This window comes from Orcinus orca, chromosome 8 (genome assembly GCF_937001465.1).
Source record: "Orcinus orca chromosome 8, mOrcOrc1.1, whole genome shotgun sequence".
Taxonomy (NCBI): domain Eukaryota; kingdom Metazoa; phylum Chordata; class Mammalia; order Artiodactyla; family Delphinidae; genus Orcinus; species Orcinus orca.
In genome coordinates this window covers 5,649,933-5,676,262 of record NC_064566.1, presented here as the reverse complement: position 1 = coordinate 5,676,262, position 26,330 = coordinate 5,649,933, and the positions used below count along the sequence as shown (strand labels likewise).

General features: G+C 51.7%; 1 protein-coding gene across 3 annotated transcripts; it reads right to left on the bottom strand.

Moving 5' to 3' along the window:
* Positions 1-7,168: 7,168 nt before the first annotated feature.
* On the bottom strand, positions 7,169-26,327 carry LOC117195895 (translation initiation factor IF-2-like). 3 transcript variants are annotated; one of them, XM_049714199.1, is made up of 2 exons: positions 25,470-26,327; positions 7,169-7,652 (listed from the first exon to the last, which is right to left on the bottom strand). In XM_049714199.1, exons 1-2 carry the CDS (start codon positions 26,252-26,254, stop codon positions 7,517-7,519), a joined length of 921 nt encoding a protein of 306 aa, XP_049570156.1. In that variant the 5' UTR covers positions 26,255-26,327; the 3' UTR covers positions 7,169-7,516. The 3 variants fall into 3 exon arrangements, with proteins under 3 accessions (XP_049570156.1, XP_049570155.1, XP_033258109.1); XM_049714198.1 differs by lacking the exon at positions 7,169-7,652 and adding an exon at positions 19,850-21,552; XM_033402218.2 differs by lacking the exon at positions 7,169-7,652 and having other exon boundaries at positions 25,034-26,327.
* Positions 26,328-26,330: the final 3 nt, after the last annotated feature.

Below are 26,330 nucleotides of genomic sequence, written 5' to 3'. Positions count from 1 at the left end.
CAGCCACTAACACCCACCCCCTCAGTTTCATTAGGAAACAGCTCCAGGGGTGGGACCACTTCCTCCAGGTGAGGGCTCATGGCTCAGGTTACAGAGCTGAGCTGAGGCAGAGGAAGTGATGTTAGGGACCTGCTCAGAAAACCCCACCTGGATTACAGGCTCCACTCCAGTGTTTTAATATAAGCTGCTCAGGGGTGGGAAACAAGTTTTCCTGGCCTAGATTTCTAGCCTGATTGCTCCTTCCTCAAGCACACCCCATGCCCAGAATGTTCTTCCCTCTTCTCCCCCTGCCTGCCCTCCCCAGCCCAGTGAGCTAAGCCCAGTTCACACATCTCTAATTTCCGCAAATGTGAGTCCCTGGAACCCTGATAGTTATCTGGCTATAGGAAGCTTTTCACACTGATTCTTGCACCAGACCTGGGCTTCCCTTGAAGTCAGGCTCTTCGTCTCCCTCATCTCTTTGTTCCCAGACCCTAGTTGGGGATGTGGCTTGGCCTCTTGGCATTGCAGAGAGGCAGAGTGTTCCGTCTCTCGAGTCAGTAGCAGATCTGGGTGCGAATCCTAGTCCTGCCACTTTCCAGAGCCATGTGACTTTATGAGAGTCACACTCTTTGAGCCTCAACATGCCATCTGGCAAATGTAGGTAATCATGCCCGTCCTAGAGTGTTGCTGTGAGGGTAAAGTGACAAACTGCTTGTCAGGCGCCTAGCACAGTGCCAGGAATAAAGGAGGTGTGCAGGAAACACGGGCTGGATTGCATGGAGTAGAGCTGTCCTGGACAGTGTATCCTATACGGGAGGGCAAGGTACTGAACCAGATGTCAGGAGACCTGAGCGCTGGCTCAGACTCCTTCCCTGAGACAACCAGGGACTCCATCATCCGTGCCTTCAACAGCCTGGTGTCCAAGGAGCTCCCTGATGTGCCCAAAACACCATGACAAGAACTAGGGGTATTATACAGGGAACCCACAGTTTGTGCCCTCAAAGCCAGATCTGTTTGCAATGCCACAGAGGAGGGGTCCTAACCCCAGCATGCAGGGGTGGTTGGGAAGCTACCAGGAGAGAAAAGGCACTTCCCTGAAAAGAGAGACATCCCGGTGAGCCTGGGGGGTAATGAGTGCCACTGAGAGTCTTGTCGAATGTTGTGTGAGGTTTTGCCAGGCAGACGAGACAAGAGGCTCAGGCCAAGGAGGGCTGAGAGTATTAACTAGAAGGTGATGGAGTGGTGGGCTTGGTTCTGGAGAGTGTCAGTCTACTCACCTGATAAACAGGAGGAATAAATTCTGCCTGTTGCCTCTTATCTCTCAGCAGGGTTAAGAATATCAAGAAGAGATGATTAGATAGATAAATAAATAGGTGTGATGGCCAGATTTAAATGTTGGGACTTCCCAGGAATTCCCTGGTGGTCCAGTGGTTAGGACTCGGTGCTTTCACTGCCTTGGCCCCAGGTTTGCTGGTCAGGGAACTAAGATCCCACAAGCCATGCAGCGCAGCCAAAAAAAAAAAAATTTAAATGTCAACTTGATGAGGCTACAGTGCCCAGTTGTTTGGTCAAATGCCAGTTGAGATGTTGTGAAGGTATTTTTTTGATATGATTACCTTTTTAAAAAGATATTTATTTGGCTGCACCGGGTCTTAGTTGCAGCTTGCCAGCTCCTTAGTTGCGGCATGTGGGCTCCTTAGTTGTGGCATGTGAACTCTTAGTTGCAGCATGCATGTGGGATCTAGTTCCCTGACCATGGATTGAACCTGGGCCCCCTGCATTGGGAGCGCAGAGTCTTATCCACTGTGCCACCCGGGGAAGTCCCGATTACTTTTATTTTTATTTAGTTAAAATAAAATAAATATGGCTGCGTTGGGTCTTTGTTGCTGTGCGTGGGCTTTCTCTAGTTGCTGGGAGCGGGAGCTACTCTTCTTTGCAGTACGTGGGCTTCTCCTTGCGGTGGCTCTCCCTCTGTGGAGCAGGGGCTCCAGGTGCGCAGGCCTCAGCAGTTGTGGCACACGGGATCCAGAGTGCAGGCTCAGCAGTTGTGGCGCACAGGCCGAGTTGCTCCGCAGCATGTGGGATCCTTCTGGACCAGGGATCAAACCTGTGTCCCCTGCATTGGCAGGCGGACTCCTAACCACTGCGCCACCAGGGAAGCCCCCGATTACTTTTAAATTTGTAGCCTTTGAGTAAAGCAGATTACTTTGTATAATGTGTGTGGGCCTCATCCAATGAGGTGAATGCCTTCAAACACTGCACTGAGGTTTCCGGAAGAAGAGGGTCACATGGCCAGAAGTAGGACTGAAGTTCAACTCTGGCCATTGCTGTACTTCACCCAGGACACAGTTTGGGAGGTCAAGGTCTGGGAACAACTGCTGTCTGTGAGCAGCGGGGAAGCAGGATGGGGGTCAAGGAGGTGGAAGGATCCACAGGTGTGAGAGGTGGAGAAGGGGGGCTTCTGGGGCCACTGCACAGAGGGGGAAGTGGGCAGGGGCCTGCTCTGATGGGGGCCGCTGGAGAGGAGAGTGCCTGCAGGGGAGCAGTTGAGGCAGGAACACTCACCTTTACTTTCTCTCCAGCCACACCTCCCCCCGCCCCCCACCCTTGGCTGCTCTCTTTTACGTTCTTGGAGAGCTCATCAACTTTTGACGTGATCCTGTCTCCTATTGAATTGCCAACTCCTTGAGAGCACGGACTGCGTTTGTTGGAATCCCCTGTGCCTCAAACAGTGCCTCGCATGGAAGAAGCACTAAAGAAATACGTGATGAACAAATGGACGAGTGCCGCGAGGCAATGCCCCACTTCAGGCTGTCAGCCGCGCCTGCCTGGACCACCTCAAAGGTCTCCCAGCCTCCAGGCTCTTGGCCTCCTTCATCCTCCCCATCAGCAATCTTCCAAAGCACAGATCCAGTCACGTCACCTTGAGCCTTCTGCAGCCCCCCTGTCCAGAGGAGGTCTAACTTCGCCAGGTGGAGACCTGGGAGGTCTCTCACATCTGGCTGAAGCCCACCTTCCCCACCTTACGCCTAGGACACCTGACACTCCAGCCACACCCAGGGTAGCTGGACCAGCCTCCAAATCTCTGCTCTGGCTGTTTCCCCACCTCGGCCTGCCCTTCCTCCCAGTCACCGCTTGTTCAAACCCCCCTCCACCCCCAGATCCTTCGGTGCCCAGCTCAGACACCACCTTGTCCAGGAAGCCTGTGGCTCTGCTGGCTTCCTCACTCCTGCATCACCGCACACACACGGACCCGCCTGCACACCAGAGCGTTTACTGTCTTTGCGTGGCCCCTTGGCTAAGGAACTGGACCTCTGTTCCCGTGCTGTGGGAAAGGCCAGCTTGGATTCCTCAAGAAGACACATCTGGTGACGAGACCAGGCAGGGTGGCCAGGAGGGCAGAGGTGGGAGCAGGAGACCAGTTGGGCAGCTGCAGACACCCAGACATGAGAAACAGGCCACCACAAGTCAAGGCCGGGTGACTTCTGGGTTGGGAAGCGGTGGCTGCAGAGAGGGTGGACTGCGTGTGGGAAGGGTGGGGACGCTGAGAGTGAGGGAAGAATGCAGGCCTCACCCCTGCGTGCGTGAGAAGGCGAGCCCCTTCCTGAGACACCTGCTCCGGGAGAGGTGGGAACCACTCGGTGGCTGGTTTCCAGCTTCAGGCCCCCAGCCATCCCGGCCACCGCACAGCTGTCCCAGGTGTCACGGGAGGGCAGGGTGAGTGGCAGCACTTGGAGATGCCCAGCTGAGGAGCCGCTTTCAGTTCCTCACAACCAGCCTGGCAGGGCGGCGTGGCCAGACAAGTGGGAGCCTGGGGAAGGTGCAGCCCGGAGGCCAGCTGGGGCCAAGAGCCACAAATCAGTGTCTTCATTTCTTCACACCGCCTCCGCCCAGCCTTGGGGGTGTCTGCCAGGAAGGCAAGGGGTAGGGGAGGGGACCCCAAGTCATCTTCCCCAGGACAGGCCACTCCCTGGCATCCTTGCGCAGGGAGGGTGGGGCACACTATCTGTGAGTCACGAAGCTTTCCTCTCCCCTCTGCCCAGACAGCACCCTGGGCCCCGCGTCTGGGTGTGGGAAGGGATGGGTGGCTGGCAGATCACCCACTTCAGGCCACCCTGTTTGCTCTCTCCTGCCTTTTGCTCTTGGGGACCCTTCCTTTGGAGGATGAGAACTCACAGCTTCCAGGAAGTCATCCTGAAGCCACTAGCTAGGGATCCAGCAGAGCCTGAGACCAGAGGGGCAGAGAGATCCAAAACAGCGTGGAATACCTGACCACCCACCCTACCCAGAGCTTGATCTCCAAGCTAAAGGCTTCTGACACGTAGGCCAGCTTATGGAAAGCAGGGGATTTTCCTAGTTTCAAATCCTGGTTCTGCAATTTACCAGCTCTGTGACTTCGGAGGAGTCACTAGGTTCCTCTCTGTGTCAGTTTCCTTATCTGTAAAATGAGGGTAAGAGTAGGACCTACCTCCCAGAGTTGGATTCAATGAGGTAATGCAACTAGGGCTTATTCAGTCCGTAGTCAGTGTCAACTAGAGTTATTAACTATGAAGTGAGGGTTATTTGCTATGCAACATTCTTGCAGGGGCTGCAAAGCAGGGGCAAGCATGGAAGTGTTTCTCGGGTGTTGGTCCCCTCTTCCCAATCTGGATCCCAGGCCTGAGAGGGAACATAGACCCTCCTGATGACAAGGATGGGCAGCCTCAGAGGGGAGTGGACATGGAGTATGAGGCAGATGGCTTTCTGCAAGGCTGGCTGAACCCTCTGAGGGGAGCTGGGAGGATAGGTTGGAATTTCCTCCAGGGCTCATGATTGCTGAGGGGACACCAAGCCCGGTCCAGGGCGGAGCACAGGGGTGGAGGAGTGAGCAGCATATGGTCCTTGCCTTCCCAGCCCCCATCCTGTGTGGGAGTTCCAATGTGGACACAACCAGTGGGGGAGGGGAGTGTCTGATGTTCACTGAGCGGCTTGCTCCTGCCATTGAGATAAACGGGAAGGAACCTGGGGATTCCAGGGGGCTGGGGGAGTCAATGAACGAAAGACACATCGAGCTCACCCCTCACACCCAGGCATCTGAGACAGAGTTGTTCTAGGACTCCCGCTCCTGTCTGCCCACCAGAGCAGCATCACAAAGTCCTGTCTGGCCACGCGCTGTACGTGACATTCTGCACATCCTACCCCATTCAGCCCTCACCATCCCCACACTTTACAGCTGAGGAAGCAGTTTCAGAAAGCCAAAGAGTGGGACCAAAAGCAGTGAGTGGCAGAGCTAGGGACTTGGACACGGGACAGGACAGGACGGGACTCCCAGCCCCAGCTCCTGACCGCCCCTGGGCACGGGCCAGGCGGCTGGACCTCGACCAGCAGAGGGCAGCAGGGCCCAAGGAGAGGAGGAACGGGGAGGCTGGCCAGCTGTGGAGAGCGACCTCATCGCTCCTGCCTGGGGACACGCCGCTCCCACCAGCCACCACCCACTGAGCCCCACCCATCCCAACATTTTACTGAAGAAAAGATAAGCTCAGAGTGGCCAAAGTGAGTTGACTATTCGGCCAGTCTGAGCAGACCTAGAATGAAAATTATGCTGTCCCGCATCTGTCATGGTTCTAGGGTCAGAATCTAGGGTTTGAATCCCGATCCTGTGCGCACCACCTCACAGGATCATAGTCCAGTGCGTGGTCCAGAGTGAGACCAAAGGAGACAGCTCGGCAAAGAGTTTTCCACAGGGCCATGTAACCAAGCCTCATCTAACTTCCTCTGTGCTACACCTGGGGAGGCAGCTTGGGACTGAGGGGTCTCGGTCCCTGCCCTCCTCTCCCCTGATCCCACCCCAGAATTTGTAACATAGTTCAGGAGATGATCAAAAAACTTCAGAATGTCAAGGAACCCCAAGGTGGGGGGACTTCCCTGGTGGTGCAGGGATTAAGACTCCACGCTCCCAATGCAGGGGGCCCAGATTCGATCCCCAGTCAGAGAACTAGATTCCACATGCCGCAACTGAAAAAGATCCTGCATGCTGCAACGAAGATCCCGTGCAGCCAAATAAATACATTAAAAAAATTTTGTTTTAAAAACAAGGAACCCCAAGGGAGTGCTGCCAGAAAGTAAGGTGCTATGAGCCAGCACCTGGGGGCACACCCTGCCGCTGTGGCCAGAACCTGGGGGACTGGCAGGAGGAGGAGGGAAGGGAAGAAGGGGGGGCATCTGGAGAACCCTGGGGTCCTTCTTGCTGGAGAACCAGCCCACAAGGAGATCCAGACCCTGTGATGGGGGCGGGAAGGTGCTGGGAAAAGTTAGCGGAGTTGCGGACCCTCTTCTCCCTGTGCTGCCACCAGCTGAGCACTGAGTCACGTGACAAAGGGCTGCTGCCACTGCACCAGGAGGTGGCAGCCTTCGGGGCTTCTCTCTGGCCCAGCCCTGCCACTTGAAACACGCTGGGCTCTCCAACTCTTTCCTGCTTCCTGGCATCTCTTCCCAAATGAGCTCTACTGTTTGTTGCAGCTGTTGCATTTATTTGGTTGCCCGTTCATACATTCAATAATTATTTATTGAGCATTTACTATAAAATCCCTGCTTCGCAGCTTAGTACCTGGACCCTCTCTGGTTTCTTGGTCTTCTGTGGAGCCTTGTGGGGAAGCAGCACCCCTTCTTCTATGGAAGCCGAACCGCCCACTGGACGCTCACTCTCTCCTGACTCTGGCAGGTAGGACATCACCAGTGTCAAGTCACCTGCTAGCCCCCTCACTTAGGACTTTGAATCTGGGCAAGAGACAAAAAGGGATGTTTAAATTTGTTCCACTGACACTGGTGATGTTTCTTTTCCTTTAACAAGTATATGGAGCTCACTACATGCCAGACCCATTCAATCCTTATAGCCGCCCTACGACGTAGGCACAGCTAGCAGAAGCCTCATTTTACAGATCAGGAAACTGAGGGGCAGAGAGATTAAGAAATTTGTCCAAGGTCTCAAGCTAGCAAATGACAAGTTTAATTTGAACCCAGGCTGGATGCCTGCATTGTGCAGGCAATGGGTAGGGGTGGTGGGCCCAGAGACAACAGCCAGTGGCTGTAATCCGAGTGGTGGGGACCTGCTCCCTGGCCCTCTTACTGACTCAGAGAGTGATCAGACAGCCTTTCCATAAGGCTCTTTCCTGCTGAAGTTAACCACTCCCTTCTGATGTTCCCAGCTTCTGAAAAGCTCTAAGTGGTTGAGATCCCATATTAAGGAAAAATTGGAAAACAACAAAAAAAAACCTAGGATTTGAATAACTCTCAATTTCATAGTCACCCAACTATTTATTTATTTATTTATTTATTTATGGCTGCGTTGGGTCTTCATTGCTGCACTCAGGTTTTCTCTAGTTGCGGCGATGGGGCGCTATTCTTCGTTGTGGTGCGCAGGCTTCACATTGCAGTGGCTTCTCTTGTTGTGGAGCACGGGCTCTAAGTGTGCTGGCTTCAGTGGTTGTGGGACGTGGGCTCAGTAGTTGTGCTCGCAGGCGCTAGAGCGCAGTCTCAGTAGTTGTGGCGCACGGGCTTAGTTGCTCCATGGCATGTGGGATCTTCCCGGACCAGGGCTCGAAATCGTGTCCACTGCATTGACAGGTGGATTCTTAACCACTGCACCACGAGGGAAGTCCCAATAATTGCGTATTTTCTTTTCCTCTTTTTTTCTATGAAAAATAATTTTGCATAGCTGTAATCACACTGTCACACAATTTTGAATTCTGTCTTTTTCATTGAATGTTTTAGCCTAAACTATTCCTATATTCCAAACAACTTGTGAATGTCATTCAATTTTTTTGAATAATTTTAGATTTAAACAAGAATTACAAAAATAGTACATAGAGTCCCCATATACCTTTCACCTGGCTTCCCCTAATGTTAACATTCATTTATCAAAACTAAGAAATTAACTTTAACACTATTAATTAAACTCCACACTTTATTCAGGTTGTACCAGTTTTTTCACTAATGTCCTCTTTCTGTTCCAAGATCCAATCCAGGATACCACGGTGCATTTAAGTGACTGTCATTCTTAGTGGCCACATATTATTTCATCTAGTGAATATTCTAAAGTTTTAAAACTTTATTTATTATGCCTGTTGTAAATTTATTTGCATTGTTTCTAGTTTTTCTGCAACTAAGAAAGCTTACTTGACAACAAATGCTATTTCAATAGTAGCCCTGCGGATCAGCAGTATCTCTTAATCAATCAAGGGCACTGGATTACTCCCCACACACCCATGCACACATCACAGTGCACTAATAAGGAAGCAGGGGTTAGCAGCCCCACCCAAGGTCACAGGGTGCTGGCAGGACACAGGTCTTCCTGCAGGACTGGAGTGACTGTCCTCAAATTGAAACTCTGTTCCATCAAAGTGCTAGTGAGGCTTTTATTCAGAACTGTTCAAGGGCACCCAGGAATCAGTAAACTAGAGGAGAAAGGTTTTTGAGAAGGAAAAACTCGTTCTGGATTCTTCTATGACACTCTTGGTTTCAGATACATTGATTTATTGTCAGATCAAGATCAGTATACAGTGGCTAACTCAGTGAGTGGTGCCTGGGCTTCCTCTTCTATAAGGGGGTAATGATAATACCACTTATCTGTGATGTACCATGCTCACAGGTTGGAAGAGGTCCAACCTGCGTATGGGACGACTTAACATAACTCCCGGCCTAGTGAGCGCCCAGCAGATGAGAGCCCAGTGGGTGTTCTAGGGAGGCCATTCTGTCATTAGTGATGGCCTGCAGCCCAAGGGTCAGCCCGGAGGACAGTTTTGCTGTACAGCTTATAGCAGCTACTGAAGGGTCTTTGAAGGCAAGGGGGTGCTGCCCCTCATCTCCCATCACTCCAGTCATGCAGGACTGTTTAGGGCTCACCTCAAGCACCCCCTTTGATGGGGCCATAATCTACCATCTCCCTAGTGCTCCCAACAACCCTAGCAAGTACCTAAGGGTGCTCTTAACAGAGAAGCAGGAAGTGCAAGGCTTCCTGGGATTCAAACCCCCAGGAAGTCCATGATCTCAAGCAGCAGATCTGCACCACGCAGACCACCTTCCCGCCCCCAGCAGCCTCCCTGAGGCTCTCCGATCCCACTGAGCGCCCCACCCCTCGACTTCTTAGCTCTGATGCCAGGCCCAGTGCTCACTACCCAGCAGAGAGACAGAGGAAGCTCTCGGGGCCGGCAAAGCAGGTGCACCACAGAAGAAAAAGACAGACGGAAGGAAGGAAACAGGGAAGGAAGGGATGGAGGGAGCGAAAAGTTACAATTTTGGAAATAACTGTATTTTTATACCAAAAATTAATCAAAGCACTTTACCTCTGTGAGCTTCCTACCCAAAACCCGTTACCCCTACTTAATCATGAGAAAACCCGCCATTGACAGATATTCCATAAGCTACCTGACAGGTCCTCCTCAAAACTGTCAAGGTCATCAAAAACGAGGAAAGTTTGAGAAACGGTAGCACAGAGGAGCCTAAGAAGATATGAAAACTGGCAGTTCCCTGGCAGTCCAGTGGTTAGGAGTCGGCACTTTCACTGCTGAGGGCCCAGGTTCAATCCCTGGTCAGGGAACTAAGATCCCACAAACCACATGGTATGGAAAGAAAGGAAGGAAGGAAGGAAGGGAGGGAGGGAGGGAGGGAGGAAGGAAGGGAAGAAAACCAAATGAGTGGTGTCCTGGATGGGACCCTGGGACAGAAAAGGACATTAGGTAAAAACTAAGGAAATCTGCTGATACTAATGTATCAATGTTGCTTCCTTACTTGTAAAAAATGTACCTTATTGTCCAGGCAAACATAAGGTGCTAATGGGGGAAAACTGGGTGCAGGGGTATATGAATTCCTCTGTACTATCTCCTCACTTTTTCTGTGTATCTAAAACTCCTAGGGAGGTTTTTTTGTTTTGGCCGCTCCGAGCGGCTTGCGGGATCTTAGTTCCCCGAGCCGGGATTGAACCCGGGCCCCAGCACTGAAAGCACCAAGTCCTTACAGCTGGACCATCAGGGAATTCCACGTAAATCTAAAACTTCTAAACTAAAAAGGTTATTTAAAAATTAGTCAAAATAGTCACCCGGAGAAATCTTGGGAGTTGGACGGCTGTCCTGTTAACTCTGCCAGGGTGGGCCCCCAGGTTCTTTCCGCTGAGAGCCTCTGAAGACCCTAATTATCAGGGTCTGAGCAACAGCCTCACCAACCTCGATGGCAAAATGGCTGAGGGCAGGTCCCAGAGACTTAGTGACACCCCCTCGGGGGCTCCCTCGGTGCAGACAGTGTTCATTAAATGAATGTGGACTGCCTAAGGCCTGAAGTGCTCTACTTCCAGGCAAGACAGATAAGATGGGTGCAATTCACACCTACTTGTGAAATTCAAGTTCTCACCTGGAGCAGACACCCAAATGAAGCGGCAAGACCTCCTGAAGCTTAAACAAACAGAAGCTGGCGGCTGACGGTAGAGATGTTAACAGCCCCTGATGGGTTTGCTCACACGTTTTCACTCTCACTGTGTCTGTCCTGTCTGCCCTGCCAAGGCCAAGTTCCCTTAGCCCAGGAGTCGGGGAAGTCACTTACCAACAGTCAATTATCCAAACAGTTTCAAATCACTTCTAAGTACTTTGTCCTCAAGAGTTTGGAGCCCCAGGGCACGGCCCCGCCCCTGGGCTGATAACCTGCCTGAGTGACCCTGGTCTTGAGGGCCCAGAACACCGGCCCACCACTCCCAGGGTCTCAGAGCTGCTCCCAGGGCCTCTCTCAGCTCACTGACCCCTCTTCCCACCCCACAGCCAGCCTCATCAGCAGAAAGGATTAGGCAGGTATTAAAAGCCTGCCAGGGCAGGGCAGAAGTTGCAGGGCTCCTGTCAGGGAGGCCAGGGCACCTGCTGGGGCACAACGCACAGCTGTCCACTGGCCAGAAGAGGCCCTGGTCCCCTGAACCCACCTGGCCAGAGCCTCCCTATGCCTCTGGCCAAAATTCTATCCAGTCCAGCCTCACAGGGCAGGGGTCTGCGGCCACCTGTGCATGAGGCTGGGCCCTGGAATGGGGGTCATGGTGGAGGTGAGAGAAGAATGTCAGGCTAAGCCAGGCGGGGTGGGGGGAACCTGGAGAATTTCTGCAGCTGAGCTGAGGGTGGTGCAGGGCAAAGTGAGAACCACAGGTGGGATGGGCCTGCAGACCCACCTAGACAGAGAATGCTCAAGCATGCGTTCAGGTTGACAGCTAGTCAGGCCAGGACAGAGACCCTTCACCTAAGGGCAAAGGCCCAGCTTGTTCCCCCACCCCAGCTCCCTTCCCCCAAATCTGCTCTGTCCAGTTCCCGCCAAGTGCACACCTGACACCTAGGACATCAAGGTCACCCAGAGCTGTGGACAAGACCCAGGCCAAATCTCCCCTTTGGAGGGACCCTGCCCACACAGCCACGTACCCCAGTTTTTAGAAGAGGCTTCTGCTCCAGTCACAGAAGCTGCCGGAGCCTTGCAGACAAGCCTGCCTTCCTTGCCCCACATCCTTCATCTCCTCCCTGAGAGGACAGCTTCCGCCCCAGTCCCCCAACTGCAGGGGTAGGCTGCTGGAATCCAAGGCGGACTGGAGGCAGTGTGTCCGTGGGCGTGGAGCAGCCTTCTCACAGCTGGGCCACCCTCTGCTACCTGCCCCTCAGCTGCAGCCCCTGCAAACCAAGGGCCCATCCGTGGCACAATCGCTGAAGAAGTTAAAGGCACCTAGGCCCCTGGCTGGGCTCTCACTCTCTCGCTCTCTCTCTCAGAAGGAAGCAGAACTTCAATTTAACAACCTTGCCTCATGCCTACCCTGGAGAACCTTGAGATGAAAGCAAGCTTGAGCTGGGCGGTCCAGAGTATCTCTAGAAGAGCATCCTGTGAGGCTCAGCTCTTTTTATCCGGTGCATCACCCCAGCACCCAGAGAGCCACAGCATCACCCCAGGCACAGCTAAGCAGCGAAGGCCCAGGGCTCTGTCCCAGGGATTGATGTCCTCAGACTTGTCACAAGCCCATGAGCTCCCAGGCCCCAGCTGGGCCCCAGAGAGCACATTGCTGCCGGCCCGTTGCCCGAAACTCAACGTCCTCATGCCCAACATTGATCAAAGAGGACAGTAGACCTCTGGGTGGTGGGGCATGGGGCATTTTCCAACAGAAAACTGCAGCACACATGTGTTAACTGCAACCTGCTGAACGTTGTGCAGAGAGAGGAGTGGGCAGAGGGGTGTGCAGCTGTGACTGCTGGGCCTGCAGCAGGCAGGAGCCTTTAGCCTGGGCGCTGGGTGGACGGGAGCCGGCAGGCAGGAGGGAGGGGTGTGTGGAGGGGGAGGATGTGGGAGCAGGGCCTGCTCCCACAAAGCAGGATTCGGATCACACTGCCCTCCTACTTCCTAAGTCCTCCTCCACTTCCAGGCTGCTGTCACACCCTGCATGGTAGCTGTCACCTCCCTCTGCCATTTGTTGTGGCCTTTTTGATCTCCTCCACTGGACTGTGGTTCTGTTTGAGAGAAAGGGCAGGCAGGGTCTTCCACGGCCTTTGCAAACCTAGTGGCTGCTGGTGCCCGACAGTGACCCCAGGTTGGGTTTCTCAGCCATGTCGTGTGACATGTCTCATCCCCCAGCCTGCAGCCATGCCCGGCACCCAGGGGAAACTCCTCACCATACCTCTACACTCCGCCCATGCCTGGCCATCCTTCTGCAGCCATCCAAGCAGCCACCTGCCCTCTGAGAACTGCATTTTATGTCACTTGTCATTCAACACACACAGCCATCTGTGTGTTAACAGAGCAGGAACACGCTCAGTTGTATGCTTAAATAATCCTGCTGGGAACACAGGCCTGGGAACCAGGCTACCTGGGTTCAAACCCTAGTCACATGACCTTGGGTAAGACCCTTATCCTCCCCGTGCTTTTCCCTCAGTCTCTGAAGTGGGGTAATCATTGCACCTCCTCATGGGGAGTTAAAGATCAGTGTGAAGAGCTGGGACAGGGTTGGGCCCTCAATAAAAGTGGATGGTTTAGGGACTTCTCTGGTGGTGCAGTGGTTAAGAATCCGCCTGCCAATGCAGGGGATGCGGGTTCAATCCCTGGTCTGGGAAGATCTCACATGCCGTGGAGCAACTAAGCCCATGTGCCACAACTACTGAGCCTGCACTCTAGAGCCCGCGAGCCACAACTATTGAGCCCGCGTGCCACAACTGCCGAAGCCTGCGCGCCTAGAGCCCGTGTTCCGCAACAAGAGAAGTCACCGCAATAAGAAGCCCACTCACCGCAAAAAAAAGCAGCCCCCGCTTGCCGCAACTAGAGAAAGCCCACGCACAGCAACGAAGACCCAACGTGGCCAAAAATAAATAAATTAAAAAAAGAAAAAGTGAATGGTTTAGAGGGTATCTCTGGCAGCTGGTGGCAGTGGGTGGCCCCTGGGAGCAGGGGGTCTGGGGAGATGCTGCCAGGCTCAGGCCTCCCGTCACCCATCTCCTTCCTCTTGCCCAGCAGTCTGCCTCCAGCTTGGCTGGCTCCTCTTGGCGTGGGACCTTGGCACAGAAAGTTTTCTCCCCATATGACCTTCCTTTACCACATCTGCAGATTCGAATTCAAAATCCATCATACCTAGAAAGCCTTAGTGAAGGACTTCGCTCAAGTCTGAGGACACTTTCTTTCAGGAGTTGACAGCTCTCTTCTGGCTCTCTCACTGTCTCTCATAGACAGCTCTCTCACTGTCCCTGTCCTAGTTCTCTCAAAGAACCATAGAACTTTCTCTCCACTGCATTCTGCAGCCCTGGATGTGGTGGCCCACACATGGCCCCTCAGCAGTCCCCATTCTGTGCCTCTGCCCGAGGGCTTCTCAGGCTGCTAACTGCACATGGGCCAGGCAGTGAAAGTGTCAGGGGGCCCAGGGCCTCTGGAGGCAGCCCTCAACCAATGGCAGATGGCAGCTGATAGATAAATGACGCTTTGAGGCCTGTGCTACATGGTCTCCCACAGGCCCCAGCCAGGCTGAGCTCAGTGGCCCTCTGCAGTAGTTTTGATGATGTGCCCTCTGTTGGCCTCCTTCCCTTCCTTGTCTTATTTCCCTGCTCCCCTATCTGTGCTTCCCAGACCACTTCCCAAATAAACTACTTACACTTGAATCTTTGTCTCGGGGTTTGCTTCCGGGTGAACTCAAACTAAGACACACTCACTTGCTTACATGAAGAGCAGGGCCTGCTGTGTTTGTCTTTCTATCCTCAGTACTCAGCACACAGCATCTGGCACTTAGGAGACTAAAGAGATGAACCAAACTGCAGTCCTTCCAAATTTTTCCACATCTGCGTAGGAATCGGATGGCGTTCTCAACCTTTAATTAACAGGATTGAACTCTCGCATCGTCAGAGTTCTTGGTTGCAAACAACAGAAACTGACGCCAGCTAACCAGAGAGGAATTGAAGGAGAGCGTGTATGTGCGTGTGTGGAGGTGGAGGCGGTGGTAGAGACGGCGCCCAGAATTGACTGGGGGCTGGGGGACCAGCTTTGGGTTGGTGGGAGGCCAGGGAGCTCTGTGGTCCCACTGCTAGTGACTTAGTAGGAACAGGCTGCCAGGTAGGAATGATCTCCACTTTCCACCACATCCTAAGGTCTCCTGCTCGGCTGTCAACATCCTGCCAGGGAGGGTCTGCTGGGTCAAACCTATGTCACAAACCAGCCCCAGCTACACCAGGTGAGGGGAGGAGGGGCTGGCCCCTTCCACTTCCACAGAAGGAAGATGCCAGCATTCTCCCTCAAGACCACCGAGGGGGGATCTCTGAGAGAGAGACTGGGGTACCCGCAGGAACAACACCTTTGAATAGGGTTGGATGGAGATCACCAGAAAATGCAGTGTTCATTAGCTTTTCTTTATTCCTTCTCTCCCACTCACGGGGCGAAGCTTGGGCTATGTGAGTTCCGCCACCCTCCTCACTCCATGCCCTCTGCCGAGCACTGGTCTTTCTCTGCCACGTTTTGAGTCCTCTTCCATCTGTCGGTTACCTTCTCACTCTTGTCTCTGACCAGAGTCCTCTTCCATCTGTCGGTTACCTTCTCACTCTCGGCCTCCAGCAATGGATGGCCTGCCGGTCACCTAGTGCTGCTTTTTCCAGCTCTTGCCTGGAGCATATGATACACATCTCTCTAGAGCCTTCTGTGGCTGTCAGTGACCAACCCATTCCCACCCAGTCTTAACTCGCCACCAGCTCCTTCTCCCCAGGCCCTCTTGCTTCCTCTTCCTCTTTCAACTACACCCACTGGCTGGGTCTTCCTGGCAAAGCGACTCAACATCCCCTGCCTCCCACCATTTCATCCCATTTGAATTACTTCTGATAGTTGATAGTTACTTTTATAAATTCCACCTCTTTCCTGGCAATCCCTCTCGTCGACCTGTGTCCTCAGCCACTACATGGTGGCCTGCTCTCCCACTATCTTCCCAAGCATTTACTGAGTGAGAAAATGGCTATTTTCAAGGCCTGATTCCAGACACAGTGGAGGAAACAAGCACACGTTAAGCCTTCAGGGGCTTCCTCCACTGGAGGGAGAATAAGACATACTAGAGGTTTTTAACTGCAAGAGGGCATGCAGTGAATGCCAAACTACGGGGCTTCCCTGGTGGCGCAGTGGTTAAGAATCCACCTGCCAATGCAGGGGACACGGGTTCAAGCCCTGGTCCGGGAAGATCCCACATGCCGCGAAGCAGCTAAGCCCATGCGCCACAACTACTGAGGCTGCGCTCTAGAGCCTGCAAGCCACAAATACTGAAGCCCGTGTGCCTAGAGCCCGTGCTCTGCAACAAGAGAAGCCCCTGCTCGCCACAACTAGAGAAAGCCCGCGTGCAGCAACGAAGACCCAACGCAGCCAAAAATAAATAAATAAAATAAATAAATTTATTTTAAAAAATGCCAAACTAGGTGGGTGGGCACTGCGGGAATTCACAGCAGGCAGCAGGGAAGGCCTGGTGCATGGGCTTGGGGGCAGAGGAAGGCACAGGGAGGAGGGAGCATAGCCAAACCCTGTTTGGAGGGGAGGATCGGGTGAGAAACAGCGTCCCTCACAGGAGAGTCCGGGGGGAGCTCTAACAGTGAAGTTGCTGGCCAGGTGGTGCGGGAAGGTCAGGACAGAAACTCCTGTTTATCTGTCAGCTGGGGCCATCATGTCCTTTGGACTCTCAGCTCTCCTTTCTGTGTAGCACACCTGCCTGGGTCCTCACCGACCTCTGGCATGACTAGTGGTCACAGGAAGTGGGCTTCCTGCTATCACTGGCACAGCTTCTCCCATCAAGGAAGTTAAGATCAGTATGACATGGCTTCTGTCACAGAGAAAGTGGTTGGAATTCAAAGCCTACATCAACTACACTGTCTTCTCCGCCCGAGACTACTATTCCAAGGGTTTTCAAGTGTAAACTCCCTCGACCTCTTGCACCAAATTCTGTCCCTCACGACCTCTCTGCAGGGTCAGAGGAAGGCGTGTCTTCTCTCAGCTGGAGCTAATCTCGGGACCAGTCTGCCACCCTGACTGTCGCACACTGAGCACCTCCTACTCTATCCCTTATCCCTTATTTCCAGGTTCCATTTTCAAGCCCTTTATCTCTCCTGACACCTTCTTGTAGGCCACACACAAGCTTGTTTCTTTCCTTCTGCTCTTCGCTTCACAGCTGTGTTCCTTGAAAGAAGGGTGTAGGCACCCCATCTTTTCTTACTTCCCAATCATTGCATTCCAACTCCACCACCCCCAACTCCACCGACACTGCTGGCAAAAGTTGCCAGTGATGTCATAGTGGTTCCCCATCCAGGGGTGGTCTTCCAGTTTCATCTCACCCCTCAACCCCTCCCTCCTGCTTGACACTCTCCTCCACTCTCCTCTACGCTGCTTTCATTCTCTGTGTCCTACCCCTCTGGTCTTTCCTTCTCAGCTATTTTCACAGGCTCCTCTTCCTCTGTGGGCCACTTCCTACAACCATTCATTCTTCAAGCAGTAATGGAGCGCCAAAAATGGGCCAGGCATGGTCCTCCCCGATGGAGCCCTGTCCCTGGGATTCTGGACTCCTTCTACACTTTCCATGAGACATCTTGTTCCCCCCACCCCCATGGTTTTAAGCTGTAACTGCTGATTCTTGAAGCTCCAAATTGGGTGCAGACTGCTCTCCACTGAAGTCCTTACAGAGCCTCTCAGCCTCAAGTGCGAATGTGAACCCATCTTTTGGCCCTGCCTTCCCTGCTTCTCCTGGATTTTCCACTTCAGAGTTCTTTCTGAAATATAAATTTGACCTTGTCATTCCCCTGCTTCCGCGACCACCATGGGTTACCCCCACCTTGGGAGTACATTCTCAGCTCACGGCAAGCTTTGTATGCCCGGCCTCGCCACCTTGGCCTCTCTGGTCTGCTGCTTTTTGATCACACCAATGCCCGTCCCACAGAGGGCTTTGGTTAAGTTGTTGCCTCTCCCTGGAATGTTCCTTTTTGTCATACAGTCGCAACTGTATGACAGCTTCAACTGTAAGAGAAGCTTTCCTATTTTCTTTCTCTTTTTCTTTTATAGTCTTTTTTTTTTTTTTTTCCCCAGCCGCACCACGCAGCATGTGGGATCTTAGTTCCCCAACCAGGGATCGAACCCATGTCCCCTGCAGTGGAAGTCTTAACCACTGGACCACCAGGGAAGTCCCACTTTCCTATTTTCTTTATAGACTTTACGTAATAAATTTGCTGTGGTTCTCCCAACTAACTATAAGCTCAGTTTATTTCACAAACTTGTTTATGAGCATCTACTATGTTCCAGGCGCTGTTCTAACATTGTGAATGTTAAACTCATTCAGATCCTGCCACAGTGACCTATGAGGAGGGATTCTTAACCCTTTTTATAAATGAGGAAACCGAACCCCTGAAGCTGTGCAGCTTGAGCAAGGTGACATGTTCACTGCAAGGGTCCCTGCTGGACCACTACACTGTGTTCCCTCTCAGAGCAGGTATCTGTCTTGCCCACGGTATTCCCAGTGCCTACAGCAGTGCCTGCTACCTAGTAGATACTCAATAAATATTTGCTGCCTGGATAACCAAATAACCATCCCCTACAAAGGACAAAGCCCCATCCACTTGCTGAATATGGTGGGAGAAGTCCTCTAGGCTAGGATTCCCTCTGTAGGCTCGGTCCTTGTCAGCTGTGCTGCTGTGTCTAGAGCACACCACGGATGGGAAGCACCCTTCCTCCACCATCTTCTTGGTGAACATCAAAACCTCAGTAACTTCGGGCTTCCCTGGTGGCGCAGTGGTTAAGAATCTGCCTGCCAATGCAGGGGACACGGGTTCGAGCCCTGGTCTGGGAAGATCCCACACGCCGCGGAGCAACTAAGCCCGTGAGCCATAACTACTGAGCCTGCGCGTGTGGAGCCTGTGCTCCACAGTGGGAGAGGCCGTGACTGTGAGAGGCCCGCGCACCACAATGAAGAGTGGCCCCCACTCGCCGCAACTGGAGAAAGCCCTCGCACAGAAATGAAGACCCAACACAGCCAAAAATAAATTAATTAATTAAAACAAACAAACAAAAAGAAACCTCAGTAACTCCAAGCATCACCTCCTCCATGAAGCCTTCCCTGCCTGGACACCCCTCCCCGACAGCAGACTTGGCCCCTCCCACCTTTGTGCCCTCACAGTATCCTGTACAGACCGTTTATATATCCTGCATAGACCTGGCGGCCATCAGGGCACTTGTCTTGGATTACACCTGATGTGCATATAGTTATTATTAGACCCTTTCACTGTTTCAAAGGGTCTTAGCTTGGTGGTTAATTTATATGGTCACCTGACCTGCCCCAACATGGTCTCATTCACACTCACCTTGCAACCCCAGGGCCAAACACACTGTCTCAAACAGACAGGTGCTCTTTCTTAGGAAGGAACGAATGAACAAACATTTGATCTGATGGTGAAAAATGCCATCAATTTGAGGAGTAGCAGGAAAAGTAAGTATCAGAAGACATGGTTTATGGTTCCAATGTCATTACTAAACTAGCTGCATGACCTTGGCCAAGCTATTTAACATCTTTGGGCCTCAGACTGCCAGTTGTTTAAAATGAGCAGGTTGGATTAAATGACCTGTGAGCTCCATGCCAACTCTAAGATTCTGTAATTTAGTGCTAATATCCCCTTTAAATGGAGGAGGACCTAGTAGGCGCCATAGGGAAAAAGTTAATGCGGCACCTGAGTAAACACACCATGAAGTCCTGGAGGAGAGAGAAGTACTGCTGCAGCTCCTGGGGCTGTGCAGGAACTCTCTTCACTTCTCCCTTTCTGAGCTCTGCCATGCTGTTGCTTGTCAATGCACGTTGGCATTTTCGAAGTGGTCATTTTTTTTCTTCTCTAAACTGTAAGCTCCTTGAGGGCAGGGTCCAAGTCTTATATTTTAAATCTTGAAGACCCAGCAGGTAGTTAGAAACTGGCATGTATTTTGTGGTTACTGATAATAATGGTCATATAGAGATCCAGTCAAGTGTGAGACACTGGGTGGCAGATTTAATGAGTAACAAGCCAGAGAATGAAGAGAAAGCCCTGGAAATTAGCGGCATTGTTCTACTATCAATAGCATTCAGATTGCATGCCTGTGTATTAGGGAGCAACTTAAATGCATATAGAAAGAAATATGGTCCCTTCAAGAGGAATAACGTGGATTCAGAACAAGGAAACCTCTGCCATTTCTATATTTATCTTCCAGCGAGCCGGAATTGAGAACTCAATTTGCCCACTTTTCTGAATTTGTTGACTATAAAAATGCATAAAATATAGGAAACAGTAAATATGTACTTAATAGTGAAATGACATAGAAAATGCTAAAATATATTATAAAAATATTAACTTTTATATAAAACATAAACCTTCACCGGTATAAACATATGCATTAAAAACATTGATGTGTAAATCTTGTAAGCAGTTTCAATAATAAAGGACTAAGGTATAGATCTAGTATCTCCCACATTCCTTATACCAATAAAATTATACAGGAATAGAAAGTTAACTAAGGATATGCAGCTTACCAATAAGAAGAGAATTAGATCAACAGTAGTAGCAGATCTAGTAATTATGACCAAATCAAAACATGAACTCTAAGCTGTGGCAAATCAAGTATAGCTGCAAAAAATATAACATGGAAATCTCACCTTAAACGCAGTCAATAATTTCTTGCAGTCCCCAAGAGAGGGTAAAAATAGATTTAGCCAGAAAGAAAATGAAGACTGAATACATTTCACAGTTTAAATATTTAGCGAGCATTTTGGGAAAAAAGGAGATTGTCATTTTAAAATTACATTCAAAGATAATGAACAGTAGTATAATTAAGAGACGTTTTGAAAAAAAGTTGGCTGAAGATATTAAGTTTATAATATTACATCAAAAGCTGTGGTCTGATATGGACTCTATAGAGGACACCCAGAAACTGGAGACGGCAGAGATAAGCAGAACAGAAAGACTAGATTACAAGAGAAGCTGGAATAAAGAGGGTGAAGTACTTGGCCTAAGATTTGCAAACATACATTCTGGCTCGGTTTGCAGTAGTAGGGGTTTTAGTTTCTATCACCTCTATTCCAGTTGAAGTGACAGCTGCAGGAACAGTTTACCTGGAACAATTGGTATTACATCAACACTCTGCTCCAGAACACATGTGCCTCTCTTACTCTGTCAAAATCAAACTTTTCTGCAAGCGTTCAAAGCCCTGCAGCCTTCACACTCTTCTGTCCCTCAGAAGCATCACTGCTTTCTTCATTGATTCAATAAACACCAAAGAGTGAGTAAGTGCCGACTCTGCCTGGCACTGTTCTAGGCACTGGGCATGCATCAGTGAACATGAACAAAATGAACAAAACTTCCTGCCCCATGGGGCCTACAGCCAAGCGGAATTCTATACCGAGTTCTTATTGTCTACATTATCTTCCAGTGATTCACTGTAATGACAAACGTTCTCTTAGTATGTCATATCTTCATGGCATCTCCTCCATGATACAAAGCCTGCAAGGGTAAAAGCCAAGCTTTCTAAATTTTCAAATCTCCTTTTTCCATCCAAGCCCTTAATTTAGTGTTAAGCACAAGGTACTCAGTAACAAAACAAATCCTTCTTGTAGGAAAATAAATAAAAAGAAATAGTAGAACCAGCAATCTTTCTTTCTTATGTATATATAAATTTATTTATTTATTGTTTGGCTGCGTTGTGTCTTCGTTGTTGCGTGTGGGCTTTCTCTAGTTGCGGCGAGTGGGGGCTACTCTTCATTGCAGTACCCGGGCTTCTCGCTGCGGTGGCTTCTCTTGCTGTGGAGCACGGGCTCTAGGCGTGCGGGCTTCAGTAGTTGTGGCACGCGGGCTCAATAGTTGTGGCTCGCGGGCTCTAGAGTGCAGGCTCAGTAGTTGTGGCACATGGGCTTAGTTGCTCCGCGGCATGTGGGATCTTCCCGGACCAGGGCTCGAACTCATGTCCCCTGCACTGGCAGGCGGATTCTTAACCACTGCGCCACCAGGGAAGTCCCAATCCTTTCTAAATATATTATCTTCCAGCTTCCAAAGGAAGCTGCTCATTAGTCCATTTGACTCCACAATAATCCTAGGAGGAAACAGGGCAGGAGTCATGATCTCTGTTTTATTAAAGAAAGAAGTTCCTTATAGGTTACAGGACTGGACTAATAGCACACATCTGGTAAGGCCCCTCACAAAGCAGCTGAAACAGTACCAGACTTAACCGTAGCTGACAAAAGGCAGTGAATGCCTTCGAAGAAGATGGGCAAAGATCAGACCCTCTGGGAGGATCTAGGAACAGGCCTAAGTGTTTAGGCAACTAGCCCTTTGCGGATGTGGCTGGGGCACCCCACAGCTAACAGCCATCACCAGATGCCAGCAAACAAGCACAGGGTTGCAAACACACCCTGGAACTCTAGGGTGACAGAAACGTCCCCCTACCAAATACAGGTGTCGTGAGGCACAGGGCTCAGCATCTTTCAGGCCCACTCTCGGAAAGGGCAGGAAGATTCTCCCTTTTAGAAGTGGAAGTGAGCGTGGCCTGGCCCCAAGGCAAAGCTAAGGCTGCTAAAAGAGCGGGTGGATCCCAGATGCTGCTGCAGCTGCCCCACAGCCAGTCAACCCCATGACTCAGGAGAGGTGGGTCTGCACAAAAGCAGGCCAAAGGCCTGGTGAAAATGGCAGCAAGGAGAGACTGGGCCAGGGAGGGCTTTTGTCCTATAGTCCCAAGGAAAGGGTCAACCGTGTTCCATGAAATTTAAGAGAATCTCACGTGCCACTGATGTTCAATGATACAAGAATCTGCAGGGCATTTCTGGCTTCCTTTCTTTTCTTGATCAATTCAGATTTTACTTTCAGACTCAAAAGAAAACTTTCTATCCCTTAAAACTCACAATCACCCAACACCTAATTTTTATCCCTCCTAGGGTTGACACGGTAAGTATCTGATATTGATTTTGGAAGGTCTTTTGAGGGACTCAGATGTGGCCTGGCCCCTGCCTGCAAGGAACTTCCAGTCCAGTGAAGGGGGGTGGAGAAAGATGTTCAGGAAATGATTAAGTTACAAAACTAGACAGCACGTGATGAGGGTGCACCAAACATGGGTAAAGGGAAGTGGGCAAGCAAGGTCTACTCCGCTGATGACATGGGCATGGCTGGAGAGAGGAATGAGCACAGCAGGTGGGGAGCAGCAGAGTGATGGAGAGAATGATTTAAAGAAAGAGACCTCAGGATGATCAGGTGATGATCAGGGAGAGGCAGACAGAGTCAGGGACAAGAGAAAACTGGAGATCAGAGACACCAGGGGTTGGAGAGGAGAGACTAGGATCCAGGAAAGGAAAGAGGAAAAGCTATGTAAGTCACTCCTTACACTCTAAATTTGCTTAAACAGTGAAGCATCTGTACTTAAAACTTTCCTCGAAACTGGAGGTCAGAAACACAGTAAATGCTCATAATCCATGGCTACTATGTGTCAGACACTGGGCTTTAAGACATTATTTACCTCATCCTGAGAGTTAGGTATTTTTCCCACTGTATAGATGAAAAACCCAGGCTTTGAGGAGTTCATTAGGACTGACTAGCTGGTAGCCAGCTGAGTAGACCTTCTGTCTTTGATGCCAATACTTTTTAATTACTGGCTATGCTACCTCCCAGGGGCTCTTCAAGACCAACTCTTCTATTTCGGTTTAGACCTACACTGTTTGGGATATCCCTACTTCCTCCTGAACATTTAGGGAGTGCAGAGAAATCAGAAATAGCTTAACTTAATTGACCAGACTACAGGGTTCTCTTTTCTCTCACTAAAGTCTCTCCAAGGAAGTGGGTGATCTGAATTTTGACTCTCAGCATTTGAGGGGTCTTAGCTTTGCTCAAGAAAGCAGAGGTTTGTTAATATCTTATTAAGGTACCAGCTTATTCCAGTCAGGGATTCTCTTCTCAATGCTTCTAGAAGGAATTTTTCTTTCCTTCTTTCCCTCTACTACTCTCCCCCTCTCCCTGCAGCTGCAGGTGAAGTCATATAGCTGTTCACAGTTCTAGTGGCCTTCTCGGGGAATCCCCAATCTCTGTTCTCCTTGAAAATGGCTCTTTTAGGGCAAAGCAGTGAGCCTCATGATATGCCCTTGTCAACCAGAGCCGTTGTGATTTTGGGGGGGTGGGAATCACTGGCCATCTGCCTATCTCTTATCTCACCCTGCACATCTGCTTTGGAATATTAACAAAGCCTGCCTGTGGAGAAACCACTGTGTATATGTTTAAACATCATGTTGCCCAGTGCAGACTAGTTAACAAATAGTTTTCAACTGGAAAAGAGCTGGCTGCAATCTGACAAACCTTTACTCGCAGTCCTGTTCAAAGTAAGTATTACTATTATTGTTCTTGAAGCCTTCTTAGGTTTCGTCCCAGCATACCCACCTGAGTTAAACCTGTAGGAGGCATCTGTTATCTGAAGGTGAGCAACTCAGTTCACTGACGGTTAATTACTTTAAGGGGTCCTGGATCTTAAGACCAAGTTGAGTTTCTGCTAGAGACCTCCTTCTCTCTCTCTTTGCCCCCAAGTATCTCATGGGTTTATAGGGATGAGTGGGAAGGAAATAAAGCCGTTTATTTTGCAAATAGCAATGAGGCCTGACAATGGCAAAAGTCTTTCTCTCCTTCTTAAAGACAATACAAACAAGCTGCTGCCTTTTTCTATACCTGCAGAGAGCCAGATGCCTATGGGATGGCATGTGGTAGTGCCAATGTTAAAGACTGCTGCCTTTTAAATATATTTTACTATAGTCTGAAAGGCTTAGGCTTTAGGCCTGATAATTTTGGGTGAAGCTCTTCATTTGCCCTGAAAATCTAAGAAGTCTGAACAAAACTAGTATTAGAATAAAGAATATTTCCCAGTGACTGGAATGCAAGAGGGTGATACCATGTTAACAAACCTTTTGTGTTGTTTGTGAGAAGTTGAAGTCTGGTGTGGCAAAGCACTAAACTCTTCTCTGTTAGAGTAGTCATGCAAGCTGTTTAACCTTTCTGTACTTCAAGTGTCTATCTTTGAAATGAGTGTAATGGTACCTACACTTTAGCTTGTCCCCTAAGGATGTTGTGAGACAAAGCAGAGAATGTCTGTAAAGCTCCCCAAGTTTGCATGTATAAAAACCTCATGTGCTAATAAATAATGATACTTTGGGTTTACATACTGCCTTTGCCCTAGAGTCCAAACCTTGACAGAAATAGAAGATATCATTATTTCAATTATTGTCTTTCTCTAACGTCTTCCTAAAAGAGTTCCATGTTGTTCATGGAAGTTATATGATTCACTCCATGCCCTTCCTCTCTCCTCCATCCCCGGATCCCAGGAATCAAGAGTTTAAAAGGTAGGAAACCAAGGCAGGGAGAAAAAAGATCTATGTGACACCTCTCAGCAAGAGTGTAGTGAAGGCAACAGAGCTGACCCGGGTGCGTTAACGCCCAAGCCACGGTCCTTTACGGGATTTATAATTTAAACGGGCCCCAAAGCACGAGATTGGCTGGGGAAATGCCCTGATCGCGGTTGGGCTGCTCGCATGGCGTTGCTCAGATACCTCTGGCCGGGCTCCGTCGACGTCCCCAGCCTGCTAGCCCGTCGGGCAGCTGTCGAGCCGCGGGAGCCCGTTCGTGGGCAGGGCTGGCGCGGCTCGGCGGCCGCTGCCCCGTCGCTGACCCTCGCGCGAAGCTGCGCGCACCGAGAGAAGACATCTTCCCGGCCGGGCCTCCAGCGCCCGCCGCGGCCCGGGGCGGCGGGGTCGGCCCGCGGGCTCGGGACAGCTCGCGCACCCCTCCGTGGGGGGCGCCCCGACTCGCCGGGGGCGGGGTCACGTCCCACCCGGGCCGCCGGGGGCACGGGCGCTGCGGAAACCTGAGCGTGGCCGAGGAGCGGGGGCTTGCAGGGCCACCTCCCCGGGCGCCTCGGGCCCGCGGTGGGCGCGCCGGCCGCCACCGCCCCCGGGCCGTCGCGGCGACCACTCCCGCTCCTGGTACCTGTGGACTCCCTTGTCAAGAGCCCGGAGCTCCCCCGGGGGAGCCGAGCCCAGGACAGACATGCTACTCCCGTTTCCTGCCCCTTCGGAGCGGCGAGGAGTGGGTGAGGCGGGACCGGGCTGCTGCACCGAGGAGCCCCCCGAGCCGAGGGCGGACTGGCCCCGCGGCGAGGGCGCCAGGGCCTGCCCGGTGATGGCGGGCAGGCCGGCCTCGGCCCATCGGCGGGCGAGTGAGGGGAGGGAAGCCGGCGGGAAGGCGCTCCTTCCCTGCGCCCCCTCGCCCTGGGCAGTCTGGCCGGCCGGGCCCAGCAGCCTGACCCCGGGAGACCCCGCTTTGAGGCGGGCAACGGCTGCCCTCGCCCAGGCCGCCCGGCCCTCAGGTTGTGCGACTGTGACGGGCTGACTCGCGCAGAGGGCGGTTGAAGGGGAATGGGGCGCTTCTCCCCTCTGCTTGGGGAGGGGGGTGTTGTGCTTTGTGGGGGGTCGGGGGGTCACCACCCTCCCAGAAGAGGTGGGGGAGGGCCGCCGGCGCAGCTGGCCGGCGAGGGGCGGGGTCACAGAGGCGAAGTGTGTGTTCGAGCGAGGGCGTGTGGGGGGCAGGGCGCGCGCGGAGGAGGATCTGTGGCCTGCGCGCAGGCGCGAGCAGCGGGCCGGGCCCGAGCCCTGGAAGAAGGCCGACGGGGAGCGGGGGCGGTGGGCCGGCGGGAGGGCGGGCAGGCTGACGCTAGGGGGGGCGGGGAGCCGCGTCGGCGTCGCGGGGGCGCGGGCGATTCGAGGCCGACGCATCCGCGCGTGCGCGCGCCGGCAAAGTGTCCGCGTTAGAGGGGAGTGACGCGTGCGCGTTCACGTGCACCCCGGAGAG